Raw genomic sequence first — 26,456 nt, 5'->3', positions numbered from 1 at the left:
AGCCGAAGCAGCAGCAGCATCAGCAGGAGGAGCTATGCATGACCAGTAGCCAGGTTCAAGACAATGGGCAAAAGCCATGAAAGGAACGCTTTTCAAGTTTTACGCCAAAGACCCAATGTCTGGGCCGGGTTTGGGTTTGGGTTTTGGGTTTTCGTTGTACTGAAGATGAAGCTAAAGCGAAACTGAGGCTGTGCCTCTGGCTGAGGCTGAGGCAAAGGCTCCCAGGGCCCGTCGCGACTTTGACGGATGAATTTCACAAATAACTTCAACTGCAGCAGCTTCTGCTTCTGCTTCTGCTTGGCCTCTCCTCTGCTCTTTTTTTGTTTGTTTAGTTTTGTAGTTCCTTGTGGCCGCTTGCGTTATTTATTGTACGAGTATTTGGCTTGGACTGGACCCACGGACACACCAATACCAATTTGGTATGGAGTGCAAGTCAGAGCCGAGCTGAAACTAAAGCTGGAGTCGGAGTTGGAGTTGGCGTTGACACAAAACCTTGTTGAGTTTCGGAACGCAACGAACCGCACGAATGACAGCAACGACAGCGTTGGATGTCCCCGTTGTGTCTAAGTTTGGTATGCGTCATTTTTACAAGGAAATTCCTTTGCTTTGCCTTTGACTCGGACTCGGACTCGGTCCGGGCTCGGACTCTGACTCTGACTCTTTGTCCTCCTGTTGTTGCCAGAGATTTTCCTCCGGCTGCCACAGCAGCTCTTGATAGTAATACCACAGCCAGCTCCTCCTTCATTCCCGATTTTGCTGCTAATTTATGTAAACACCGTAAGTACAGCCAGGGCAGGGCACTCCTAGCTACCGAAAGGCAGGTCCCGCTCCCTACCGTTCCCTGGGTCTGGGTCGGGCTCTCTCTCTCTCTCTCTCTCTCTCAATTAGAAACCATTGAGTACTCCTGAGCCGAGAGAATTCGCGAATTCTTGTCGGAAATTTTAAATTGAAATCGCAAAAAGCGTTCAGAAATGCAAAAATCTTCTTTCGAGCTGAAATTCCTCTTCTTGGCCATTGTCTCTGAGGGTACGGTCCTGGTTGAAAAGGTGTTGATTTAATGAGGCTGAGGGCCAGGACCAGGCAGGGTCTCCGAACAAAACCAACAGAAGGCGACAGTTGAAGCCTGTCTGTCCATCGTCCATCCATCGGACTCTGTTTTTTATGTGCCATTCGATGTGCCGCTGAGAGCTGAGTGAATCTGGAAGTCAGCCTGAAACTAAACTAAACAAAATGTGTGATTGACATTTCAGAGACTGTAAGATACTTCAGCGAGAGTGGATTCTGCTGCTTAAATGTGTGTTTCCTAGCTAATTGTACAACAGCAAATGAACGAGTCAGGGTATAACATGGGAATGCCTCACTCTATACTCTATAGGAAGATAATGTAGCTACCTTTCGCGCTGTATCTGTATCCCTGTATCCCTGTATCTCTCTCTCCCCCCCTCTCACCATTTTGGGTCTGCTGCAAAACGATGCTGCCTCGAGGACATAATGGAACCATTCATCGAGCCTGTAAAAGCCTGCCAGCCTCAAGCATATCCTGTTGCGCTCTTTTATGATTAATGGAACAGATTTTCACGCTTCCTTCCGCACTCACACACTCCCTTGCGCACGCACACACACAGATACACGCGCTCATCCGTTGAATGCCACTTAACTTTTTCAAGTGTAATGCATTAATGTGTGGCATCTTCCCTTGCTCCCCTGCCCAGCCGCCTGAATGGCAGCCAATGTCCCTGAAAGTGGCCCTTCTTCCCCCTCATAATTTTCACAATATTAAAAAAAAATGTTCTTTATATTTTTTTATTGGATTTTTCGGGTTTTATTTTCATTTGTTTGATTCGATTTTAAAATAGCTTTAATTACTTAAAATTAAGGGGGGAAGGAATGGGGGTATTGCAAAAGGGGGCATATAGAGGTTGGGAGGGGCAAACGAATCGCTAGGCTTTACCATTTTTTGCTTTGCCATTTACTAGATTAAAACTAATTAATTAAATGCTAGCACAAGATTTTTATGTTTTTGTTCCTTTCAGATTTTCTATGAATTCGATTTTTGTGTGTTTGCTGAAACGTATTTTTATTTGCTTTCACTTTTAAATTATTGTTTCTTTATCATTTAATAGTTTACAATGCAATCACACACACACACACACACACACACCGCACTCACAAATCGTATCTTACACATACTTATACACACATATAGACACACACAAACGTACACGCACTTTAAATGTTAAACTATCAATTAATTATGAATTAATTCTGGTTTTTGCTGTTGTTATAAATTAAACTAGAGTGAAACACACGCACTAATTACCGCTCATAAACTAAAACTAAAATTAATCCATAATTACAGCTACAGCAAACGAATCGAATCAAATCGTATCGAATATCATTTAAGAAATAGCATTCATATACCCATTTCCATTCCTATTAAAATGGAGAGATGGCAGATATTTCATCTGCCGAAAAATTAGATTGGCGATTCAATTGTGGTCTAGACAAAAAATGTACAATACAATACAATTCAAGTAGTCAGAAAATAGGGGATAAAAACTTGGTAGGCATGTAATATTATTATTGCACATTAAGTGAACGAAATGCTGCTCTCTCTAAGGCTGTGTAGGGGTCCTCTTCCCAGTGCAGTTTGGGGTCAAAGAAACAAGGTTACGGAACTACAAACAAACAAAAAATTAGTTGAGAGTATCGAGGGGAATTCTTCTTCTTGCATTTGAGATCTGATTTTACTGATTTTTGTTGCTCGTTATTTCGAATTATCTACACAAGAACAAAATATTTCGAAAGAAACTCTTAAGATCAACAGCTGATTTTTATTTTTATTTTTTTTTCATTTCATTTGATTTTTATTTACGATTTACTTTTTTATGCTTTTGTATTTTGTTGCTTTTGTTGCTCACTATATATAGCTTATGTTTTTGTTTTGCTTCATATATGTATGTATATGTAGATAGGTTTATACATAAGTTAATTTGCTAAATTAAACAAAATTAAAGGACACGTTTCATACTTGCTTCTGTGTTTTTTGTGTGTGTTTCTCTTGAGGAATGTTTTTTTTTAAGTTGTGTTTCTTTTTTTTTATAGATTTTGTATTTGTGTTTTTTTTTTTTGTATTTTAGATAGTAGCTAGACTAAATTTTAGAACGACTTTATTCACGTTGGTAAACATATTTATAGTAAAGTATTTTAAAATGTACAAAATTCTCGCTTTAGCTTTTAGGTTTTCCTCTCTTCTCTTGTTGGATTTTGTCAATAGTTTCATGGATATTTTACAGGTTGCTATCATGGTCTCTTTATTGGCTAAGATATTGTGTGATGCACTGCCCCGCCCACGCCGACGCCCACGCCACCGCCTAGCGCCCCGCTGGCATAGTCCTGCCGATGCTGCTGGAGCCCTAGTTGCAGCTGGTGTTGGTGCTGCTGCAGACTCAGATCTGGAAAGGATTGGTGGAGATGCGCCTGCTGCTGCTGCTGCTGGTGCTGCTGCTGCTGCTGGTGGTGATGATGCTGCATCCAGGCAGCCGAGGGCAGCGTGCTCGGATGCTGTTAGACCGCCGGCCAAACGCTGTGAATTGCACAAAGCAAAAAAAGGTAACAGAGGTGTTGGTTAGGCTTGTTCTCGAGTGTCTCTATAGGATATTATCTAAGGGAGAGATATCTGAGGTCTTTAAACTCACGTTAGTAATGATGGATTCGTCTCGGGCTGATACCAATACTGGGGCACGTAGCCACCCATTTGGGGTGGCGGGTTGTGGTGGTGCGACTGCGGATGATGTGGCGCTGCCGCCGCTGGATGAGGTGGCTGCGGCGTCATTTGCGGTGGCGGCTTGTGGTCGATCCAGTGGGGTTTCTGGTCCCACGGCGCTTGCGTTGGCGGACTGAGACCCGTTGGTGGGAATTCTAAAGGAGGCAAAAAAAAAACCGAGGATAAAGCCAAGTGGAGGGGGAGACATCAGGCAGGTGCCACTTACCAGGTGATAGCTCGGACACGGGCGTACTCGATGGCGTTGGACTGTGTCCGGGAGGTAGATAATGTGAGGGGGAGCCGCTGTTTGAGCCGCCGCCGTTATTACCGCCTGAAAGAACAGATGCAACAGGAGATGCTTTAGTTGCTGGTTCCCTTTGGGGGATTAGGTATCCGCTGACGACTCACCACTGTGCATTTGATTGGGACTATGCTGGCCAGGATTGGGCCCACCTCCGCCCAGAGGCATGCCACTGTTGGTGCCCGGACCCTGGGCGGCCTTCATCATCTTTTTGTACTTGGAACGGCGGTTCTGGAACCAGATTTTCACCTGCAACAGCAAAATAGCAAAAGAGTGTTGATCATTATGGGGCACGGCCAGGGGAATTGTCGCTAATTAAGTGGCGAGTGGTAAGTGTCGAAGTCAGCATGAGTCGCACTTTATTTGATCAGCGTGTGAATTGCGATAAATGCAAATGAAATTGTCTATGGCTAGTAGTTAGTACGAACTAATGCGGATCGACAGCATCCTTAGCCCGAGCAGAACCCGCGTAATAGATACAGCTAGAGTTACGGTCAGAGCCAAAGATACGGCCACAACTTTAGTAGATATATGTATGGCAAGGAAAGGGAAGGGTGGGGAGGGGAGGGGAAGGTGACTGCCTGTCTGCTTTTCAAACAGCTTTTCAGATACAATTAAGAGTGAATGGTCGTGAAAAGCAGCTGGCAGGAAAATGGCTCTATAAACTATAGTTTTTGGCAGCGTGCGATACACATAAAAGATACTTTTATACGAGTTACGAGATACGAGAGTCTAACACATGTCTTAATCGAATCTACATCATCATATGAGAAACTTGTATCTTTGTTGGGCAAAATGCAAAGCAGACACTTGAGCCAACAGCCAAAATGTAGCTCGCAGATACTTTCAGTTTTCATCATTGAGTGTCTCCAGCTCCAGCTCCAGCTCCCGCTCCAGCTGCGGCTGCTCGTAGAACTAATTGTGCGCTGAGCTGTGAGTCGCTGCCGAAGCACTTCACTTTTTTGAAAGCCAGCCCCAAAGATATCCCACAGCGAAGCTCTGCGCCCGAGTCGGAATCTGAATCTGTAGCTGACTGTGACTCAAGTAGAAGTATCTGGGGGGTGAGTGTGTTTAAATATAGATGCAGGCATCAGGCCACAACGACGCGTATCTAATGCTATTTATGCGCACTCTTAACTGTATCTGCAGCCTGCAATCTTGCATGGCGTCCGTCCACATTGTGCCACACTCTATACACATGTACATGTACCTGCATCTACTCGTACTCGTACTCGTACTCTATCTATATCTACATATGCATGCATGTATATAGATAGATACAGCTATATAAACTTGCCAGGCCAGACTTGCTCAAGGTCGTTCTTCGCGGTTGGTTGGATTTTTGTAGCGCCGCTCCAAGCTCAGCTCAGCTCAGCTTTTTTTTTTTTTTTCAACGTTTGGCAAATTTCACTTTGACTTGGTTCATGTTTTTGTTGCTGTTTTTTGTTTAGGTTTTTTTTTTGTTGCCCATAAAAACAGTTTGAGGAGATTCGGCTTTTATGTGCATTCCACTATGGGAGCGTGCCTGTGTATTTGTGCCTGGGCCATCGATTTCAATTAGCCGATAGCTACCAGAATTGACTGTTGTCTGATGTCTGTTGGGGGCTGAGCGTGGCTGTAGCTGAGGCTGAGGTAATCCATTGTCGGATCATTGACATTGGCATCCCCAGCCCCAGTGCCCGCCGCAGTCCCAGCCTAGTCGACGAACGGTAGCCGAAATCCACAAGTAAAATTTTCATTTCCATTTAATTTTAGTGCTCAATCAAGCGGTAAGCATTTTGTCAGTCTGGGCTTTGGGTTAGACAAACTTAGTGGAAAAACACATCAACGAGAGTCAGCTGCCTCTGTGTGTGTGCCCCAAGAAAGCCAAAGAAGAGCCTTGATCGCTGTTGCTTTGGCTAAGGCATGAACTTGGTAAGATATCATATACTAAACATTTAATAAGTACATGCTTATGTCTGTACCGCTACACAGATACGATAAACATACATACATACATATGTTATGTATGTGTAGCTGTTACGCAAGGGAGGCCAAGCGAAAAATCTGCGCTGAATGATCAAATGCTGTCGAGGTTCTCCTTGCTGCAACAGTCCCCAAAAACTGTGTGTACTCTCGGGTACAATATGGCCCCCAAAAAATGTGTCTATATTCAGTGCTATTTCTGGTTTTCTGTTCATCGTTTTGCGCTAAAACGAAGTTAAGCAAATGTCAAAACTAATGGCCAACAGCCTCTCAATTGTCAGCTTAAAAAAAAAATCCCAAAAAAAATATGCATACATCTATATAAATATAAATGGATATACAAACGAGATATACTACTCGTACATGAAATTTATCAACTCAACAAGTTCCCCTACGAAAAACGAAACACTGTGAGAAAAAATAGGGGAAGAAAAGGAGTTTGCATGAGAGTAAAAGTGTCTCTGGCAGATCTCAGACAGTCTGTCAAGTGTCAATCAGCCTTATGGTGTCCCCACCGTCTGGGTCTGTCTGTGTCTCTCTCTCTCCCTATCTCTGAATTTGTACCACTTTCATATGAACAAATATGGCAAAAAGCAGCAAGAAATTAGCATGTCACTGTGTCAACTTGAGGCAGCCAAAACAGCAGCAGCAGCAGCAAGCAGCAGCAGCAGACAACAGATCGAAGTCGTCTCTGTGGCATTATCCTTTTAACCCACTTCGAGCGGCTGGCTGGTCAGATGGTCAGACACTTGCTTGATCACTTCCGCAATATGTCACTTGCCATATAATTTATGCAGTCAAACGCAGAATTGATGGCTAGCTAGCCAAGAGTCTGACTCGGACTCGGAGTCGTAGTCGCAGCTCCAGCCCGAGACAGAGTCGGACCTCGAGTTGGAGGCAGATTACAGATGAGTTTTATGACGACGGGAACGCGCTTCTCCTTCAGCCGGTGTTTCGGCCACAGTTCCAGCCAAGTGGAAGTGGACTGTAAAATACGATGACGATCACAATGATGATGATGATGATGGAGCACAGATGATGCTGGGGCAAGGCGAAGAGTGGACACCACTTGGGGCTGCTGCTGCTGCCGCTGCCGGCTGCCTGTTGTGGGCTTTCTAATTGTGAACACTTGCCGTTCGAGCGATAAAACTTACTCACAAAAGATACAGATAGAAACATTGGGCAGGGGGAGGGGGGACACAGACAGAGACACACAGGGAGTGAGAGAGTGAGAGAGAGGTAGACACCTGCGTGGCTGCTAACTGGTTTCGTCGGGCATTGCCAAATGTGTCCCCAACCCCAGGCCAGGCACTCCACCCCTCTCGAGACAGCCTCTAATTCATTTGACAGTTGAGCATTTAAAACGTGGGAAACAGATAAGCCAATTGCTCAGAAAACTCTAATAACTTCATCTGGCCTCCATTCGGCTCCATCGATTGATTTGTGTGGGAGACCCGGCCGAAAAGGTTTTCCATTTCCATTTTCCTCGGAAATATTTCACAGCTTTTCCCTGATAAATCATCGCCCAACGAACTGCACGCCCCTTGCCAAGCCATAAATATGGGGGAACTCCTCACACATCCGAAAAAACGTACGACTTTATTTGCACTGCGCCAGCAAATAGAGAAGACAGCCAGAGCCCTGGACAGGGACTTGGACACGGATGCCTTGGCCTAATGACAGCCACAACGCCCCAAAAACCAACCATGGGATAATGTCTGCTGATACTCTCTGGCAGGAAAAGTGTAGTTTGGAATGGTGAAGCTCTTGGACTGCCTTCAGATACGAGCATTGCGGATCTCAGTACATCTTTGACCCAAGCTGAGATTTCTTTAGCCATGGATATAGTATATGTTGCAGCCTTGTCTTTTCCTGTACGAGTCCATCTTCCTCTCGTATTTTCAGACATTCTAGAGTATCTGTGGTTCTTTCCTGATGGCTTGCTCAAGCAAATACATTTCCACTGCGACCCGCGGTGGATGTCTGACTAAAAAGCAACAAAAATGTTTATAGCTTTTCCCGGCCAGCAGCAGCAGCAGCAGCAACAACAAAAGCAGCAAACACAGCAGTGGCAAGAGCAAATGGCGAGGCATGAAATGGTCTCAGTTTTGTTGCCACAAATTTATGGCTACCAAACAGAGTTTTCCCCTCATTGTTCTCAGCTTGTTGCTTGTTATGTTTGCTGATGTTGCCCCCGCTGTTGCCGTTGCTGCTGCTGCTGCTGCTGCTGCTTGGTTTTCATTCATAAATTCCGTGCAACAAGATTTTAGCATTTTTGCTGCACATTTTTGGTGCGAGAAATTTCAATTTGCTGGCCAAAGCGGTTAACATGAAAAACAATTTTCGGCGGCTTCTTTCAGCGGCAGCTTTGAATTACGGCCCGGCCAGGGGCATTGTCTTAGCCGTTGATTAATGGGCTGCAGGCGGATTAGTCGGTACACTGATTCACCGATTCCCCGATTATCGATTCCCCATCAGCAGGCGCCAATTGTACACAGCAGATTCAACTTCTTTCCGGACTTGAAAGTTCCATCCCGCTCACGCCCTGCTAGATGTGTTAGATGACCAGCCTGCGATCACTTTCGTTTAACTTCTGGCTCTACCTGCTCTCCGCCTGCCTCTCTATTAACTTTAATGGCCAACAACTTTCCTCTGAGACGCTTCCAGCACGCGCCATCTGGCCAAACGGTTGTAATCGCACTGCAATCGCCAGCAAAACGCGCGCAACTCGCGCGGCAGTTTTTAATTTATGCAAAAAAAAAAGAGCTACGAAAAAAAATCACGAAAATCATAAAAATTCAAATAGCAGATAGAGCGTGTGTGTGTGTGTGTGAGTAAGTGAGTGAGAGGAAGTGAGTAACAGAAAGAGATAGAGCGAGAGAGAGAAGGGTAAAAATCTGCTGGGCGTGAGGGAGTCGGGGCTGCGCGAAAATAAAATAAAAATTTTGATTTATGATCTTGTCGCTGAAGTTGTTCGTCAACAGCCAGAGACGGCAGGTAGCCGTTGTTGTTGTTGTAGTTGAAGTAACATTTTTGTTGTTGTTGGTGAATTTTGTTGCTGTTGTTATTGTTGTAATTTTAGTGGTTTTAGTTGCATTTCTTTATTGTAATTCTTTTTTAGTTTAAATAGTGTTGAGTCTGCTGTTGTTGTTGGTGAATCTACTGTCTTTGTTGGTGCTGAAACTGCTATTATTGTAGTTGTTCAATCGACTGTTGTAGTTTTTTTTGTAAGTCGTTGAAGCTGCCCATACAAGTTTGTTGGCGCAACAAGTGCTTTCGGGCAGTTAACTCACTCGTCGTCTGCCGTCCGGCGTTCGCCGTCCGTCAGTTGGTCAGTCACTCAGTCAGTCATTCATAAAAGCAGCAGCAACCGCGTGGCACTTTTGATTTTTGGTTAACTCATGTTTATGCCTGATTTTTATCGCTCAACAAGCACCGAATAAAAGTAAAAGCCAACCAAAAACAAAACCAAAAAAAAAACGCATTTAAAATATTTATTTCTGTGGGGCAAAACGATTGCAAATTTGAGATTGCTGCTGCTGCTGCTGCTGTTGCTGCTGCTGCCTGCTACAACATTCAGCAATTGTTGCGTGTGCTGAAAGGCCCCCAAAATGGGACCCAGTAAATCTCAACCCATCTCCCAACTCTTCCATCCTCTATGCCACATCAGCCAGCATACTGTTTCTTCCACAGTTTCTGTTGCTACCTCTTCTATTTGCCTCTGTCTGTGTCCCTCTTCCTCCCCCTCTCTCTCTCTCTCTCTATGCTCTTTTGACTGCCATGGTTGACGGATTACGCAACTTGCCGGCCGTAGCATTTTCATTTTATTATTGTTATTATAAACTCTCCTCATTGTTGCTGTTGTTGCTGCCTGCTGCTGTTGCTGCCTACTGTCGGTGGCGTTTTTCATTGTGCTTGGAAAATTTGTACATTGCATGCGATTGTTTGTTGTTATACGTGGAGCGTACAGCAACAGCAGAAATTTGTTTATAATTTTGAATGCAGCGAGCAGCAGCAGCAGCAACAACAATCGCCTCGAGGCAGGCAATGACTTCGAAACATATACAACAATGCCATGTCGTGGCAAAAAACTAAAATACAAAAAAAAAGTTTTCTTTTGAAAAGGTTTTTGTGTTTCCCGTGTGCCCCTGTCTCTGTCCCTGTCCCTGTCCCAGCTCGGACCTGCCCTAGAGTCAAGTGTCACGCACACTCTGCTCCACAGAGCCAGCAACAGCCCCATCGCCAGCCCCATCCCCATCCCCAGCCCCAACCTAAGCTCCAGCCTCAACTTCAGCTTCGACTTTCAGCTCATTAAAGCCAAAGCCACATGCTAAAAAGTCAGTTCAAGTTCGCTGCTTAAGTCTTTCGTTCTTGTTAGCAGCATGAGCCGAAAGAAAGAGCGAGATGTAGCACTGGGGAAAGAGACAGCATGAGGGAGAGCTGTGAGCTGAGCAAACAGCAAACCATCGCCCGGGCCCTGGCTACGTCCCAGAGAGGTGCAACCAAAGTGATTTCCAAATAAAATCGTTGCGGGCTGTTTTGGGCAACGCCTTCCCAAAAAAAAACCTTAAGAAAAAACGGTAGAAAGGAAAGCGGCAGGCAGCGACAGGCAGCGGCAGCAGCAACAGAGTTTCGACAAAAAACGCTCAAAGGCTTCAAGGCCAACAACGCAACAACGCCTTGAATCTGCTACCCAGCTCCAAGCTCCAGCTACAGCTACAGCCAGAGCCCCGACTCCAGCTCCGACTCCAGCTCCAACTCAAAATGAACGCACGTTAACACTGCCTGGTCTGTGCCCCAAGTGCAGTCCGATCCGGTCCACTCCAGTCCCAGTCCCAGCACAGCACGGCACGGCCTGCTCTGGCCTGGCCCGAGTCACCGGTCGCCGCCAAGCAAATTGAAAGCAAATCGATGCGGCAACATCATCAGCAGCAGCAGCAGCAGCATCGTTCAAAGTTGAAACACGTGGATGGGCTGCAGCTCTGACCCCGCAGCAACTCGGCTTGTTTGTGGCACGCACGTGGGGCAGCTACCGTACCGTACACCATGCCAGCCCTAGCTGCACAAACAAATTAATGGCCCACTTGTATGGGTTTTTATGGATTCCTGCATAGCGAAAGTTCACTGAGGCTCAGTGGGGCTCACTGGGCTCATTGCAGCGGCAAAGTATGCCGTCTGATGACCATTTTTGGGTCACCGCCAGTGCTCTCTACGAGTGATTCCCCCAGGGGGCAGCATGCAGCCATGTCCCAGCTATGCCATTGATCTTTATCAATGAAGTCAGGGGAAAGAGCGGCAGGGCAGGGCGGGGCAGGGCACATACATAGATAGAGTCAGTGCCATGAATGAAGCTGGAAGCGATCTTGGCTAGATTCATTAATTTATGCATATATAGGCAGTGCGTAAAAAAGTGAATGAGATGAGGAAAAAGCAGGAGATGGAAAAGATTGGCAGCAGAGGGAGGAGGGAGGGAGTGTACGGAAGAGTTAGTTGGCCAGTTATGAAGCTCCGCTGGCGGTGGAAAAACTCTGCTTAATAAACAATAAATATGCAATTAAGCAAGGCCAGACGATGGCTAAAAGGCAACCAGCAGCAGTCCACTGCCACTGGTACTGCCACTGGAAGTTTATATACGACGATCCACAACCCCAGCGTGTCCCCCTTCCTATTCCTATACCCACTCTAATAGCAATTAACGTAGCGCTGGATGCTCAGACTTGGTCTTGGTCTTGGTCGTGGACTAGCTCTTGGATTGGACTGGACTGGAACGAAGACATCGCGATGCGATCGCTGGCGAACGCTGCTGTTAATGAGAAACGCCAACGAGGAGCCAAACAATTTCTATAGCCATCGATATATGTATACTATAAGTATATAAATAAAGATATTGATCTAATTTCTATATAGACATTGTCAGTGGAGCCAGTTCTATGCGATGATTGCTCAATCGCTGAGCGCAGCATTTCAACAGCTTTCAGTCGAGTTTTCGAGATGAACTCAAATTAAAATCATATTAATTATGTTGTTAGCCGGTTGAGATTGGTAACGGATCCTGAGGCAGAGGCTGAGGCTGAGGCAGAGACAGAGACAGGGACAGAGAGACTGGGGCCTGGTCTGAGAGACCTGAGCGCTCAGCTGAGATTCTGGCTAAAACGAGTGACAAGTGCAGCCGCATGCCAACTGCCAAAGTTAGCCAGAGCCAAGGACAAATCGAGCATTATACTAACTCAATTAGTGCTTAGCAGGCCAGAGAGAAATGCCTCGATTTGCCATTTTCAGCTTGCGTATTCACAGAAACAATTAAAGAGGCCTGGCCTGGCCTGGTCGAGTAACACAGGAGGGAGAGGGAGAAGGGAGACAGGGAGCCTATGAGAATGGGCTGAGATGACGCTCATCCGGCCTGCAGCTATTGACAAGCCTCGAACCCGGCTTCGGCATCGGCATCGCCATCGGCTTCACATTCGGATTCGGACTTCTTAAAGCGTTTGTTTTCGCTTGTTCGCGGCCAAAACAATTGTGCAACAAATTGTCGTTGTCAAATCCGGAAACTGTTCCCATGTTCAGCTAACACAGCGCGCTGTGAACTATTGAAACAAGCCCGAACAACGGCAGCAAACGCAAACGGACAGCAACTGAAGCTGACAACCGAAACAAGCAATTGGTATTCCGACTAAAAGATACCCGCTACTTAGAGGATTCTTCTGGGTGCAGTTAGTATCCAAACAAGAGTATCCTATAAGAGCCGCGTATGTATCATGCAAGATTGTTAATATCCCTGGAATTCTGTGGTTTATACAGATAGAAATTGGATTGACTCCAACTACATCATACCCCTTCTACCCTTAGAGTGGCGAGGGTACAAAAAACTGAAAAAAACGCCCCAAAGCAGCAGCGTTTAAAGTGTTTTTTTTTTTGTTTTCTGACTGACTGACTGGCATGCAATGTGAATGCGATTGTGAATGCGAGTGAGGCTGAGGCTGAGACTGAGACTTCGACTGCGAATGCGAATGAGAATTTTGCGCATTTTTGATTCACCTGCAAAGCCTTGAAATTTTGTAATTCTAATTCGCTGCTGCTCCGCGACTGAAACACTGACTCAGTTCAACTTTTGTAATCCATCAGCCACAGCAGCGGCAGAAAAGTTATGATGAAAAAAAAAAGTGATACAACAGCAGCAGCAGCTGACGTACGAAAATTGTTCAACAATAAATCGGCGGCAGCATTTGATCAGAAATTGTCAAGGTGAGATTCTAGCAGATACAGATACAACAACACTGCAATAGCAGTGGCAACAGCAGTGGCAGCGGCAGCAGCAGCAACAACAACAACAACAACGGCGACTCATGACGACAACGGCAACAACAAGTGCAATTCCAAGTAGTTGTTGCCCAAGGGGCGGACACGGACGGCGGGGCGTGTACGAAAATAAGTATAAACATATATACAGCTGTATATACCCTTGTAGAGGGTATTGCCGCTTTCACTGGCACTTTGCACAGCAGCGAATGGAGAGCTTCATTTTAAACATTTTAACCGAATATAATCCAAATCTCATGACGGTTTTGTATTGCTGCTAAAGAGTATCTAAAGCCTCGTTGCTCCAGAGCTGGACATATTTTCGAAGCAAGACTCGACTTAGTCAGCTGTACACTTTCTGTGTGTGTCTTAAACGCTTTTTACAGTCACTGCAAAATATTAGTCATATTTTAATTTAGTTTTTCGGCTTTGTAGCAAGTGACAGTAAAAATCGGTTGTGCACTTTGTCTAGTTATGTCATTAGGTTTTGATGGCCAGAGGGAGGAGCACAGATCGACTAACTTTTTTGGTCAAGCCGTAAAAGATTTCCGCTAGCTGCAGCTATGGCCTGTGGGTCTGTGGGGCTGGGGCAGGGGCTGTCAGGGGAAAACCCCGAAACTTGTTTAATATTTATGCGATTCTGCTTAAAGAAAAAAAAGAATAGCAAATGCCTGAGAGTAGATATCACATCACGTGTTGTATGGGAAGTACCGCCAGCGGGTCAGAGCTTGGGAAAGCTCAGAGCGAGCCAGCCAGCCAGCCATAGCCGTAACTTTAAGTATTATTGGAACTACGACTCCCAGAACTCCCCCAGAACTCACTGCACTTTCAATTACACGACCTCAATTAGATGCTCTCAATTATGACCATTGCCCATGAAGAGCTCCCATCAAAGGGCAATTGAAGGAACACATTTTCCACATGGCTGGGCCTGGGCCTGGGCCTGGGCCTCGGTCTGGGCCTCCCTCCCATCGACCAGGAGGCGAAATTAAGTGAAGACCCTACTGAATGTCGACCGCCGAGCACCGACCACCGACCACTCTCGACCCTCTCGACTATGTAAAAATCATTTTTGTGGTCAGATCCCATCAGTCAGATAATGACAAAACAAAACTAGGAGGAAAAACGCTAACAAAAAAGTGTGGCGGTTAATTGTGCAATTTATACTATATAAGCGCATTCTTTTCAAGGGGTTTCGGGTTTTGGTTTTTGTTGTTGTGGTGCGGGGATTGTAATTTAAATATTATTTGTCTTTTTTTTTTGTAGTCAGTTTCTGTTCGAGTCAGCAAAATGAAATCATGGTCAACTGACTATTATTTGTCGCTTACACACAGCACAGCACAGCACAGCATTTTCCTATGCATTTTCACAGCGAGATCATGATAATGCTGGAAAACAACAAAGAGTGGAAAAAAAAGCAACTACGACAGACCCGGGAGTTAACCAAGCGTTAAAAGTTGGTTGTCTGCTATTGTTGCTGTGGGGGGAAAACCCTGAAGGAAAATCCGGAGCTGCATACTCGTAAGCTGCTTTCCGATCTGCCCTTCGCACTCGGCCAGCCTGTGAAACTATCTCCAGACAAATCCGGCATTAATTGGTGTCAGAGTACCAGGCCTTGGGTTGGGTTGCTGGGTGGAAAGGATATTCGAGCCTGGCTAATTGGCATCGCGTTTACAAGGCCAACAAGTGCAGCCAACGGGTACGGGGTGGCTCTCAACCCGCTCGATATCTGCAAATTTGAGAACCAATTATAATATGAGACTCCCGTACCGGGACGCACTCTGGCCAACCACCCACTCAAGCAGTAGCTATCCTGTCATCATCATTATGATTATCGTCATCATCATTGGATGTATCTGTGCAGAGACCGCAGCAGAAACCAGTTGAGGTTCAGCCTGAAGACGGAGTGCGCAGTCTTGGTAATAAAATAATAATTATTATTATTATCGCATCGGAGAAATCTTCAGACCAGAGGCATCCTTGGGGCTGGGCTGGTCTGGTCGGGTCGGGTCTACCTTTCCGCGGTGTGTCAACGAAATGAGACCGTAATTAACCCAGCCTTGTCGGGTCTTGGCCCACTCAACCCCCCCAGTTACACTCGCATTGTTGGCCAATAGAGTCGCCGTGCCTCCGTGGCCACTGGCCCACTGGCAGGCACTCCAGCTATGCGCAATAATCATAAAATGTTATTTATTTGAATACTCTCACTTGGCCAGGCTAATAACAGTCACTTGCCTGGCTCTCCCCTCTCCACACTGCCACTGCCACCGCCTCAGTCCCAATTTTGTAATTTCCTGAGCATTTCTGTACGCAATGATTTTGATCGAATCCGTTGACGGATGCGGCTGGCTTTGGGGTCTGAGGCGGCAGGTTCGACGTTGATGCTGTGACTGTGACCAGTTTTGGCGTTTTGAAAGCTGCAAAAATATTGTGAATGAAACGCGAAACTTGCTTACAGCAGCAGGGATCCTATCCGATCCGATACGATCCACAAGTTGTGTGGCAACTTGATGGGGTCTGTGGAGAATGGAGTTGATGGTCAAATGCTAATGGCTAGAGGAAGCCATAAACGGTCATCGGATGGGGTCTGGCCTGGAGATGTTGTTCTCGTTTTCTCTTTCATTTCTGTGCATTTTGGCACGCTTTGTGGGCCAAGCTCTGTGTGTGTTTGATCTCCATCTCTACCTGCTACAACGAATTATGTCAACTGCCATCAAGATGGTGCAGTCAGCACGTAGGCACTCAAACGACTATCTATATAGCTAGAAGCCCATCCAAGTTTCCAGATATCCATGTTTATTTCGTGATAGTAGTCTCCTGCCCCTCTGTATCATTTGTTTGAGTCTCTACCCCTTTTGTTTATTTTTGAGTATCCCATTTATACGCCAATACTTGTATCTTTTGACAGGCATTCGATTGAGCTCTCTTCAAGATGCAAATGCGGTCAGAGAAACAGAGAAAAGAGAGAGAGAGAAAGAGAGAAGGCCTGGTGAGAAATTGAGAAACGAGCCCCGTGCCTGTCTCTCGGGCCATGCATCATTGTTAATGGCAACTTGTTTGTTGTCGTGTCGCTGTCGCTGTCGCTGCTGTTGCCGTTGCTGCCACCGAGCTGCTGCTGCCTGTGCCTCTGCCGCTGTTGTAGTAGTACCAGCATCAGCATTGATCAAACTTAATTCAAAGTTCCTGTTACGAGAGCTGGCGGTGCAAAAATTTCGACATAGGGAGGCAAGGAAGCAGCGCGATGTTGATGTTGCTGCTGCTGCTGCTGCTGGTGGGGCACTGATGTTGCTGCTTTCGTTGTTGCTGTTGCTGTTGTTGCTGCTGCTGCTGCAATGTGCGTGCGATTAAGACGTGAGTGTGGCTGCTGCCTCCACTAAGTTACATTGTATTATGTGCCATAATTTAATTGACATTGCTCGCGTAAATCAGGCAATCACTGATATACGATGTGCCTCTCCGCGTAGACCGCAGCAGCATAAACGAACGTGAGCAGCGACGCTTGGTGTAGGGGCAGGGGAGGAGACTGCGGCTCTGAGGCTCTGTGGCTGAGCATTTAAATGCGGTCAGCCAGTTTTTCATTTTTTCTCGCTTAGTCGTTGATACTAACTAGACACTTGTATTATTTAAATCAAGTTGTGCTAGTTTTTTTTCTCTCTCTATTTTATGCCGCCCTCTCTCCCGCTGACTTTGCGCTTTGTCGCTGTTGTTGATGTGGAAATAAATTTTAATTTCGTTACAAGTATTTTATTTGGCCTGAAATTCCAGCGAAATATCATTATTTTTTGTTGTTTTATTTTTAGTTCGGGTTTCTCTCTCTTATTTTGGAGTCCATGACCTTTGAGAGGTTCCAGAGCATGGGCCACAACGTTGCACGTTAGGGGTGGAGCAGACTTATCGCAGCAGCCGGGGCAAGCAACAAAGCGAAGGTGTGCACCGTGGGCGATGCGTCTGCGTCGTCATGGGGCGACAGACCAAATATTCGCAGGCAAAGCTGCGATCGCAACGGCAACGGCAGCCCCACACACAAAGACAGAACACAGACACAGAATCACACACACAAACTCACACACAGATGCAGACGAACACATAAAGCAGGCGTTGTTGATTTTTGAAGACAGGGCCACGGCAGAGGCTGCTGGCTCCCAATGCAAAATGTTGGTAGATGCAGAAAAATATCTAGGGGTCAAGCGAGTTAGAGTTCACTGGAAGGAATCCTTAAGCAGGTTATATCCGTGAGCAAAGTATTTACAATTTGGGTTTCCCATATCTTTTTTCCGCATCAAATTGTGTTGATTGGCAAATTGAATTAAACTACGACATTAATATCTGCAAGAATGGCCAGAACTCCATATTGTAACCATATTGTGGCTATATAATTTATTGAAGCAATTTCACTACCAACATTTTCTTGCAGGGCTTTTATGGTGTACCCTTTAGCTCCCACAAGCGCCGTTTTGGCAGTTCGTCTGCCAAATCCTTTGTTTTCAGCCAGCGTGGCCTCCTACAAATATTTCGTGGCTGTTTCTCTGGCTGTTGCGCCCTTCTCCTTCTCGAGAGGAGCTGCAGCCGGGGAACCAGATCAAAATGTGCCGATATGAGCTCATAAACACGCAGTTTAAAAGTATTTTTGTATTCTTTTTATTTCAGTTAACCTTCCTTATATTTTTTGGTTTTCTGTGTTTTTTTTTTTTGCTGTGCTTTTTTGGGGGAATAAAGATCTGAGAAGCGAAGCCTGTTGAAGGGGATCTATATTTGTATCTGTGCATACACTTTTGTCTCGCGCTGTCAGATTTGAGTTTGCAGTTTTTTCTTTGTGTTGTTGGTTTTTTTTTTTGGGGTATTGAAAACTTTTTGGCAATCATTTCTGAGCCGTTCTATGTAATTATTCAATTAGGCGAAGTGGCAACAAGCAGGGAGAGGGAGACAGGGAGAGTTAGAAGCAAACAGTAGCCAAGATTTCGCTCTAATTGAAACTTAATTATTTTTGCTGAATATGTTTTTATTTTTATAGTTAGGTACCCATGTATGTGTGTGTGTGTGTGTGTGTGTCTGTATAGGGGAGATACTCAGGGGTCTGGGGGTCTGTGGGTCTGGGGGTCCGCAGCTCATTAACAGTCACCGGATGCACTTTCAAATCAAACGAACAGCAAGTGGCCGAGTGAAAGATGCAACTGGAAACAAGTTTTTTGTGGCTGAAGATACAACAGCAGCAGCAGCAGCAGCACAGCAGAAATAGCTACACAAAAAAATCATAATAAAATTACCATAATTATAAAAAAAAGCTGTAAAACAGCAAGCAATGTGCCACAGTTTTTTTTAGCGGTAATATTAACATACTATAATTTTATATGCATATATTAAATATATACTATATACACTTTATATATGTATACATATATTTATATAGACCAGCTTTTGTAGCTGCTATTGCTATTGCTGTCGGGCAGGTGTTAGAACGTGTCTCTTGAGCCGGGGTCCGAGTCGGACAAGTTGCTGTCAGGCCAAACGTTCAGGCCACAAAAACCGAATTGTATAACACGCCCCACAAACAAAAAGCCCCCCTCCTGCACCGCTGCACCCCCCTCTCTGGCTGCGTAGCTGTGTGGCTGAAGGCCATTAAGCTAAGGCTGCAGTCCGCTAACTGTTTGCTGTTTGTGTAACGCATAAATCTTTTGGGCCAGGCCAAGCACAATGGTCTGTTTGCACGTCTCAAACATTGGCGTGGTGTGCCTGCGACTAGCCTCTGCCGGACTCCACGTGGCCAGGTCGGGCTTTGGCTACCGCTCCTGCTACTACACCAGGTCCTGGGACTCTTGGTGCTCCTGGTCTTGGTCTGGGTCTTTGTACCGGGCAAATCAATAAAAAACTTCCGCCACTTCAAATGGCGAGGGCGGTTTTAATTAACACGCGGCCCAAAAGTTGTGTTCCTTGCGGAAAGCGAAAGCAGCTAAACCATTGGGGTGAGGGTCCTGTAGCTCCAACACTGAGAGAAAACGGGATCCATTCCAAGTGGATACTGACAGGCAAATGCTAATAGCAAAGTTGTAATCCAATAACGGCAACCCTTTTCCTTTTGCGGTGTAGCTTAAGTTGGTAGCACCCCAAAGTGCAGTCATAAATTTATGCTTTTGGCCAACTGTTTAACCCCTTAAAGGCCAGGCCAAGATAGACCGAAATTGATTGTGTCGCTGCAGGCGCTAGGGGCGTGGCTATTTGTTTAGTTGTCTCGATTGACAGCTGCCACAGTCTCGGCTTTCGGGGAAATCAGCGTCTTTCCTCTCGCTATATATACATATATATGGATATTGTATCTATAGTATATGGAGAGCATTTCTGGGGTGACTCAGGCTGTGGAGGGGCAGCTCTGGAGCAGAATTTATTACACAGCCGCCGTGTGGCACGCCCGTTCTAGACTGACTGACTCTGCCCCTCTGCCTCTGCCTTTGCCTTTGCCTTTGCGCCTGCCTCTTGTCAGATATTCAAATATGTATCTTGATAAACAACTTGCGGCTGGAGCAACACCCACGCAACCAACACAGATACACACCAGCACACACACACACACACACAGCACACACACATAGATATAGCACAGGGTCTTCAACTTGTTTTACAAGTTTTTCTTTACAACATTATTCTGGCTCTCCCTCTGGTGCCACATCTCTCCCTCACTCTCTCGCTCTCGCTCTGGGGCACTGCCAGTGCCCCGGACTGTGGCTGGGCACATGAACTTTTGTGGCACACTAATTCAATTAGGAAGCCCACGCCCACTATCAATAAATTTCTCTAAAAACGAGACTCATTCACAGCTTTTTTTCCCCTTAGCTGCTTCTTTAGCATAGTTTTTATGTGCGAATTGTTTTTGTTCGAATGGGAAAAAACTATTAAACAAAAGCAATGAAAAGTGAGGCTCGGGGGAGTACAGTGGGCACTTGGGCTCTTGGACTTGGGTGGGTGTTGTCTGTGACAATGCTGTTCTACCCCTCTGACCCGCTGCAGAGCAAGGGGCAGCAGCAGAAACTTTTCATAGAATTGACATTGACACACGTGGAGGAAGAGCGAAAAAAAAGAGCATAATAGTATTACACATGCAGCCATATATTGCATGTTGGATGAGCGTATCCATGTATGTGAGACTGCAGCTGTATCTGTATCTGTGTGTGTGTGTGTGTCTGTCTGTCAGTCAAGTGGGAGGGTCACAGGCGTAGGAGGCAAGCGCTGTTGCTATTGTTGCAACGTTGTCTCTGCCTCTGTCTCTGTGGCTGTTGTCTTTTGCTCGTTTGTCAGTCAACATTAGAGGCACGTCAACAATTCAATTTGAAAAATGCTAACTAAATGCGAGCCCTGCGAAGATAAAGGCTAAAAGGATTGCTGCCACAGCCAGGGGAATTGTGCACATACATAGATCCCCTATCTAATGATTGTAATAGGATGGGCAAATACTTATAAGGTATCCTAGACTAAATGCTGAGCAAAGTGGATTAATGGAACTTAATGCACTTAATTAAAGTGCAACATTTTGCAGCCTTTGCATCCCTTTGCAATATCGATTGGGAGTAGCATTAAAAGTTTGTAGCCAATTTCTGCAAATTCTGTCAAAATCAACCAAAAGTGCACTTTAATAAGTTTGCAGAACAAAATGTTTGACCCACAAGTGACATATCCTTCAACCGAAGGACCCAACAAATAATTACGTACTAATTTGATTGATTATCTAAAACTTAATGTGATTATAAAGTTGGACTCACCTGCGTTTGCGTTAGGCCCAGACTCGCCGCCAGCTCTGCTCGCTCGGGCAGGGCCAGGTATTGGGTGCGCTGGAACCGTCGGTTGAGCTGCTGGAGCTGCAGCGAGCTGTAGATGGTGCGGGGCTTGCGCATCTTCTTTCCCTTGCCGTTGACCCGCAGGCCGGACTCCTCGCACTTGTCCGAGATGGAAAAGTCTGCAAAAAGCGAACAAAGGAATGGAAACCGTCAGTCGGCTCTGGCTCTGGCTCTTGCTCTGTAAATGGCAGGCAACTTTGCAATGATGAATTTATAATTAGGCTATGAAATTATGGCCAGAATGGAGCGGAGCAGAGCGGAGCGGGAGAATGCTGCAGAATGCTGCTGGGGGGAGTCGAACACTTAACCCTTTTTTGTGTACATTGTGTGCGCCATATGCATATTTATGAGGAAATTCCCCCAACGAATGGAATGCATGAAACTGTTACATTTATGGACCTGAATTAATTGCCGCTGCAGTCCCGCCCATAGACATCACACAAAAGAGACTCCAGACTTCAGCTCTGACTCCAATATCCAATATCGATTTGTTAAGTAACTTGTAAATGTCAACGAATTATAGTTAATTGCAGAAATGAAAGTTCAAAGCACTCCGCACTGCCGCTGTACGAATGTATGTATCATCAGCATCATCATCATCATCATCATCAGCACTATGATGATACGATGATTATGATACGTAGTGCTCAAGTTCAATGAGCGGCGGCTGCAGCGCCTGTTGACGTTGCTAATTGCTCAAAAATAACACACGATGCCGCCAAACTATTATTAAATGCCAAATATGGTTACAGGTGTGTGCCATGAATCTGTCCGTGTATCTGTGTATATGGTGTAGCTGGTGTGCTGGTGTAGGCCGAATTTATTTGGCGCCCGAGCAGCCAGCACGTGCTGCACACTCTTAATGACAAAATGGCCAGAGCTAGAGACTGAGCGCGACTGAACAACAGTGCAACAGTGCAACAGAGATGGCAGCAATCATTGTCATTGTCGACCACCCAATGGCCCATTAGTCAGCCCCGGCACTAGCACTGGCACTGGCACTGGCACTGGCTCCCTAGTGTGCGTGAAGTGTTTGTTGTGGATGTGTGAGTGGCGGGCTGCGGCTGCGGCTGCAGCTCCTGGCCAACGGTTCTCTGCCACACATTCATCCATCAGGCAACTACGCCAAAGAATGGTGTAATTAATTACGCCAAACGAAAGCCTAATTACTGCAATTATAATTACAAACAACTGTTCGGCAAGACAGAGACAGAGAGAGAGAGAGAGAGTGGTAGGACTTTCTTGAATCATCAGAGGGAACAATTGGGAGAATATAGCTGTAGCTGTAGCTGTAGCTATAACGATCAGCTGCTTTCCCTGATCTATTGGCAGACCAGGCTGAACTAACTTCAAGTGCAAGCAGGGAAGCCTCAAGGTTAATTGGGCCCACGTTGCGTATGAGCGACAATGGCTGGGGCCTGAGACTGGAACTGGGACTGTGGCGTTGGCGTTGCTGTTTGTCTCCAGCCACAATGGCCAGCCAGCAGCCACAAAAACGAATTGCTTTTCACTCACAAAATAGAAACTGCTCAACCAAAACGCATCGAAATAGTAGCAAAAAAATACAAAGTTGTTCAACAAAATGCGAGAGGCACCAACGACAATGAAAACAGCAACAAATTGTCACAGTCAAGCGCGCAATTATGCCAGTGACTGAGACTGGGAACAACATTTGCCAAAAACACATTGTACACAAAAAAGTCTAAAAATAAAGCAAAGAAAATCTCAAATATAGTAAAATAAAAGAGGGAATCGTACTTAAAAACCAAGACAAATTGAATGAAAAATTAAATGATATATGTACGATAGGAAACTCCTCACTGGATTGCCAAAACTATCTTTAGATTATTTTTCAGCAAGCCAGCAAGCAATTGAAACTGGATAAAGGTAAAACACTGAAATCTCAAAAGAGTTTTGTGAGTTTGGGAGACAAGTCAATCTTGAGATCAACAGGCAAACAAAAACCTCGCTAAAGAAGACAACAATGGCACTCGAGAAGCGTCGCGCTCTCAAGCTGAAGTGTCGCCAAAAAATAGAAGGGAAGAGGAAGCTGCTGCCAAGAGATCTCTCAAAGATCTCAGCAGAAGAGCCCCAGCAGGCGGCCTCGAATTATAGATCTGAGTGAGCTACAAGGGAGAGATGGGCGAAGAAGGTCACTTACCATCCTTGGGCGGACTGGAGCAGGGCGGGGCATAGCTGCCCAGGTGATAGCCGGAGTAGGAGTTCTGATGCATGGGCGGGAACGGGTAGCCGAGGGCGCTTCGCGGACTGGGGAAGCCCGAGTCCTGGCCACCCTGTGGACCGAAATGTTGGTAGGTGCTCCGTATGCCGCCGTACCTAAAAGAGAAGCAAAATGTCAAAAAATAAAATCAATAAATGGTATAGTTAAAATGGAGAACACAGGGGCCACAGAGGATATCCTCTGTGAATGAATTGTCGTGTATGGGGGGGCACAGCAACATTTCCTTTCCTTTCCCAATTTTTCCCCCATATACATATGTACATATGTATGTATGTATGTAGTTTGCGTGTTTTGTCTACACTTTTCACTATTAAATTCAAACGTCGCCGACAACGAACCACACAAAAAATAAAACAGAAAAAAAAAAAATAGTAGCCTAAAATGTTGTTTCATGTTTAATGCAAAAAGCGTCGAAACGAAAACTTTTTCTTTCACAACAAAATATTGGGCTCGTAGAGTGCCCAGAGGGAGCCCCCAGAAACTTTTGCCATGACTTCATTTAAACAGAAACAAAACTAAAGCATGAACTTGATGCGGTTAAATATATCAAAGGAAAATCAATACAAATGTCAGAGCTTTGGTTTTTGGTTGTAGTTCTGGTTGGAGTTTTCCCCTTCAGTGGTAAATATTTTGTTAACACTCTGCGTGGTCGGTTGGAACAGTTGAGCGAGTTCCCATGCATTATGCTCGGATCCTAACGAATTGCATCAAATATTCAATGCTCTCTAGGCCCTGGAACACGGACGACGGAACACGGAACACGGAAGCGGAAGCCGGTCAAAGAGCCAAACGAAACGCAACAGAAACCGCAACGCACAACGGACAACATGGCAGCCCAGCCACTGCCACTGCCACTGCCACTTGGAAGATAGAACTGCTGGGGACTTCGACCAAGACCGAGACCGGGACCAAGCCCAGCGAAGCATTCCAAAAGCCAGCAGTCAAGCACGCACAGAGCCCGAGAAAGAGAAATGACAGAAGAACATGGAGGGAGGGAAAAAACCGCAAAAACCGGGGAATGCAATGAAATATGTATAATGAAAAATCGAATCGTGCGTTCGAAAAACAATTGGCGGCAGTCAGCAGCAGTACTCAAAGCAGTAAAACTGAACTTGGATATATGTATATTGTACATACATAACATACTCGTACGTATCTACCCTCCTCGATTATGATGATGATGATGATGAGAATGGCGTTGGGAACCCTACGGAACATACGCTTTATTTAGCACACGGACTGCCAGCGCCTGGAGTAGATTCAACTAAACTTAATTGAATTTATTTTTGGCTTCCGTTCGAATCGAGAGGCACCAGCATGAACTGCACGCCGGCAAGTGCAACCGAAGTGATTTTCTTAATCAAAACTAATAAAGCCGAGACCTCAACAAGGGATCGATCCCCCCAACTTCCTATTCATTAAACTGCAAAGCTTTCATAAACTGCACAACAAAAATATTAAAGGCGGGAATACATTTTTAAAGAGAGAATATTTATAAATTATGGAATGTACGGATCATTTAGCTTTTTAATGATTCTCTTCAAATGTTAAGAATGCTTGTGAGCCAGCTTTAAAGGAATTTAAAGACGGATTTTCAAAAGATAAATACCCATGAAGAATCTGAAGAGTTCTTTTTTTAAATGTTCTTGTTCACCCAATAATTTATCTGTATCTGTTGGCTATGAAAGCTCCAGTAAGTGTCTAAACATTTCCAGTAAATCTGATTGATTTATTCCTATAAAAACTGTTATTTTATTTAAGATATCTTTATTCACATCTCCACTTTTAGCAATTACAATTTGAGTTTTATCTCAACTGAATTTGCCTAACCAGGGAACGCCCCAACTCCCAACTTTTGTTGTTTCCTTTCAGGGAGTGGTTGATTCGTACTGCACAAATTTGATCGAATTCGGATAGCTAAAGTGTGGCAAGAGTCTAGCCTTTGAGTGGCAGTCAGCCAAAGACTCTATTCTGCATGGAGTTTGACATTTCCCTAAGAGATCTTTCAGCTTCCGATAAGCTCCCCTCCCTGACGATGGAGTACACTCAATCGAGTCCAATCCTGAGACACTCACCCGGCGGCGGCATGTTGCTGGAGCTCGACAAAGGCTGACTTGCCGGGTATATTGACGCCGGGCGTGACGCTGGCCGCGGTATTGCCACCGTCCATGTATTTGGGCGTGTGGGGTGCATCGGGAGCGTCCATGCCCGACTGGGGGGTGCTGGGAGGCCCCTCGTAGGGGCTCCCTAGGTCCGTAAAATTGAGCGTGTTGGCGCCTATTGAGGCCACTTTATCAAGAATTTTGAAGGCTTTTCTGGTGGCTGGATCCGCGGCAAGGAAATCCGATACAATCTGATGGCGATCAAGGCTTCAGTCGATATATTTGAGACTCCGATAATGGCTGTTGGTGTGTGGGTTGACGTGTGTGTTTATGGTGTGTGTGTGTGTGTTTGTGTGCGATTGATTTAATTACACGTAAACAAAGTTTTAATTGCTGTTCAGTTCGGTGTTGTTTCTCTTTGGGTGTATCTATAACTTTTGAGCGCGTAAATCCTTTTCCAGCTGCGAGGTAGCAATCCGCTTTTCTTTAGCACTTTAACTCTATTTTGCACTCTCTTTTTATCTTTATCTTTATCTTGATCTCTCTCTCTCTAAGCATATATTTATTTATCTTTGATTACTTTTCACACTGGTCATGAACGGGGGGAGGAAGCTTGTATCATTTCTGGCTGTGCATTCATTCATTCAGCACTGGCTTTTGATTTAGCACTCAGTATTAGTATTCCCGATTACAGCGACGGCCACATTTCGAATTCAAACTCAAACTCAAATTCAAATCCAAATCCAAAGCAAATCAACAACTCAAATCAAATCACAATCGACGGGGAACGAACGCGACGAATCGGATCGGAACACTTCTCAGATCGGCTCGGTGCAGATGGGTTTGATTTTAGATTTTAGATCCGACGCAAAAGACTACGACGACGGCAGCAGGTAGCAGCAACGGACGACGACCGACGACGAACTGCCCTCGAACAAAGTGCCGAACAAAGTAAGGCCTC

The 26,456-nt window shown here is 45.4% G+C and overlaps 1 protein-coding gene across 1 annotated transcript; it reads right to left on the bottom strand.

Annotated features, from left to right (window-relative positions):
* Positions 1–3,320: 3,320 nt before the first annotated feature.
* On the bottom strand, positions 3,321–26,456 carry LOC111081507 (homeotic protein distal-less). Its single transcript, XM_022377586.2, has 7 exons — positions 25,469–26,456; positions 23,313–23,488; positions 21,077–21,270; positions 4,175–4,316; positions 3,993–4,097; positions 3,699–3,921; positions 3,321–3,586 (listed from the first exon to the last, which is right to left on the bottom strand). The coding sequence occupies exons 1-7, from the start codon at positions 25,597–25,599 to the stop codon at positions 3,568–3,570; spliced, it is 990 nt and encodes a 329-aa protein (XP_022233278.1). The 5' UTR covers positions 25,600–26,456; the 3' UTR covers positions 3,321–3,567.

The sequence above is a fragment of the Drosophila obscura genome, unplaced genomic scaffold (genome assembly GCF_018151105.1).
Source record: "Drosophila obscura isolate BZ-5 IFL unplaced genomic scaffold, ASM1815110v1 contig_17, whole genome shotgun sequence".
NCBI classification, from domain to species: Eukaryota; Metazoa; Arthropoda; class Insecta; order Diptera; family Drosophilidae; genus Drosophila; species Drosophila obscura.
This window is presented reverse-complemented; position numbering and strand designations above follow the sequence as displayed.

What these genes read in the sequence shown, in the direction of transcription:
- LOC111081507 (XM_022377586.2), bottom strand. Translation starts at nt 25,599, where the DNA reads ATGGACGCTCCCGATGCACCCCACACGCCCAAATACATGGACGGTGGC. An exon ending in TCCCAATCAAATGCACAGTG is followed by an intron (nt 4,098 to 4,174) that starts GTGAGTCGTCAG and finishes CTGTTCTTTCAG; the next exon opens with GCGGTAATAACGGCGGCGGC. An exon ending in CGTGTCCGAGCTATCACCTG is followed by an intron (nt 3,922 to 3,992) that starts GTAAGTGGCACC and finishes TGCCTCCTTTAG; the next exon opens with AATTCCCACCAACGGGTCTC.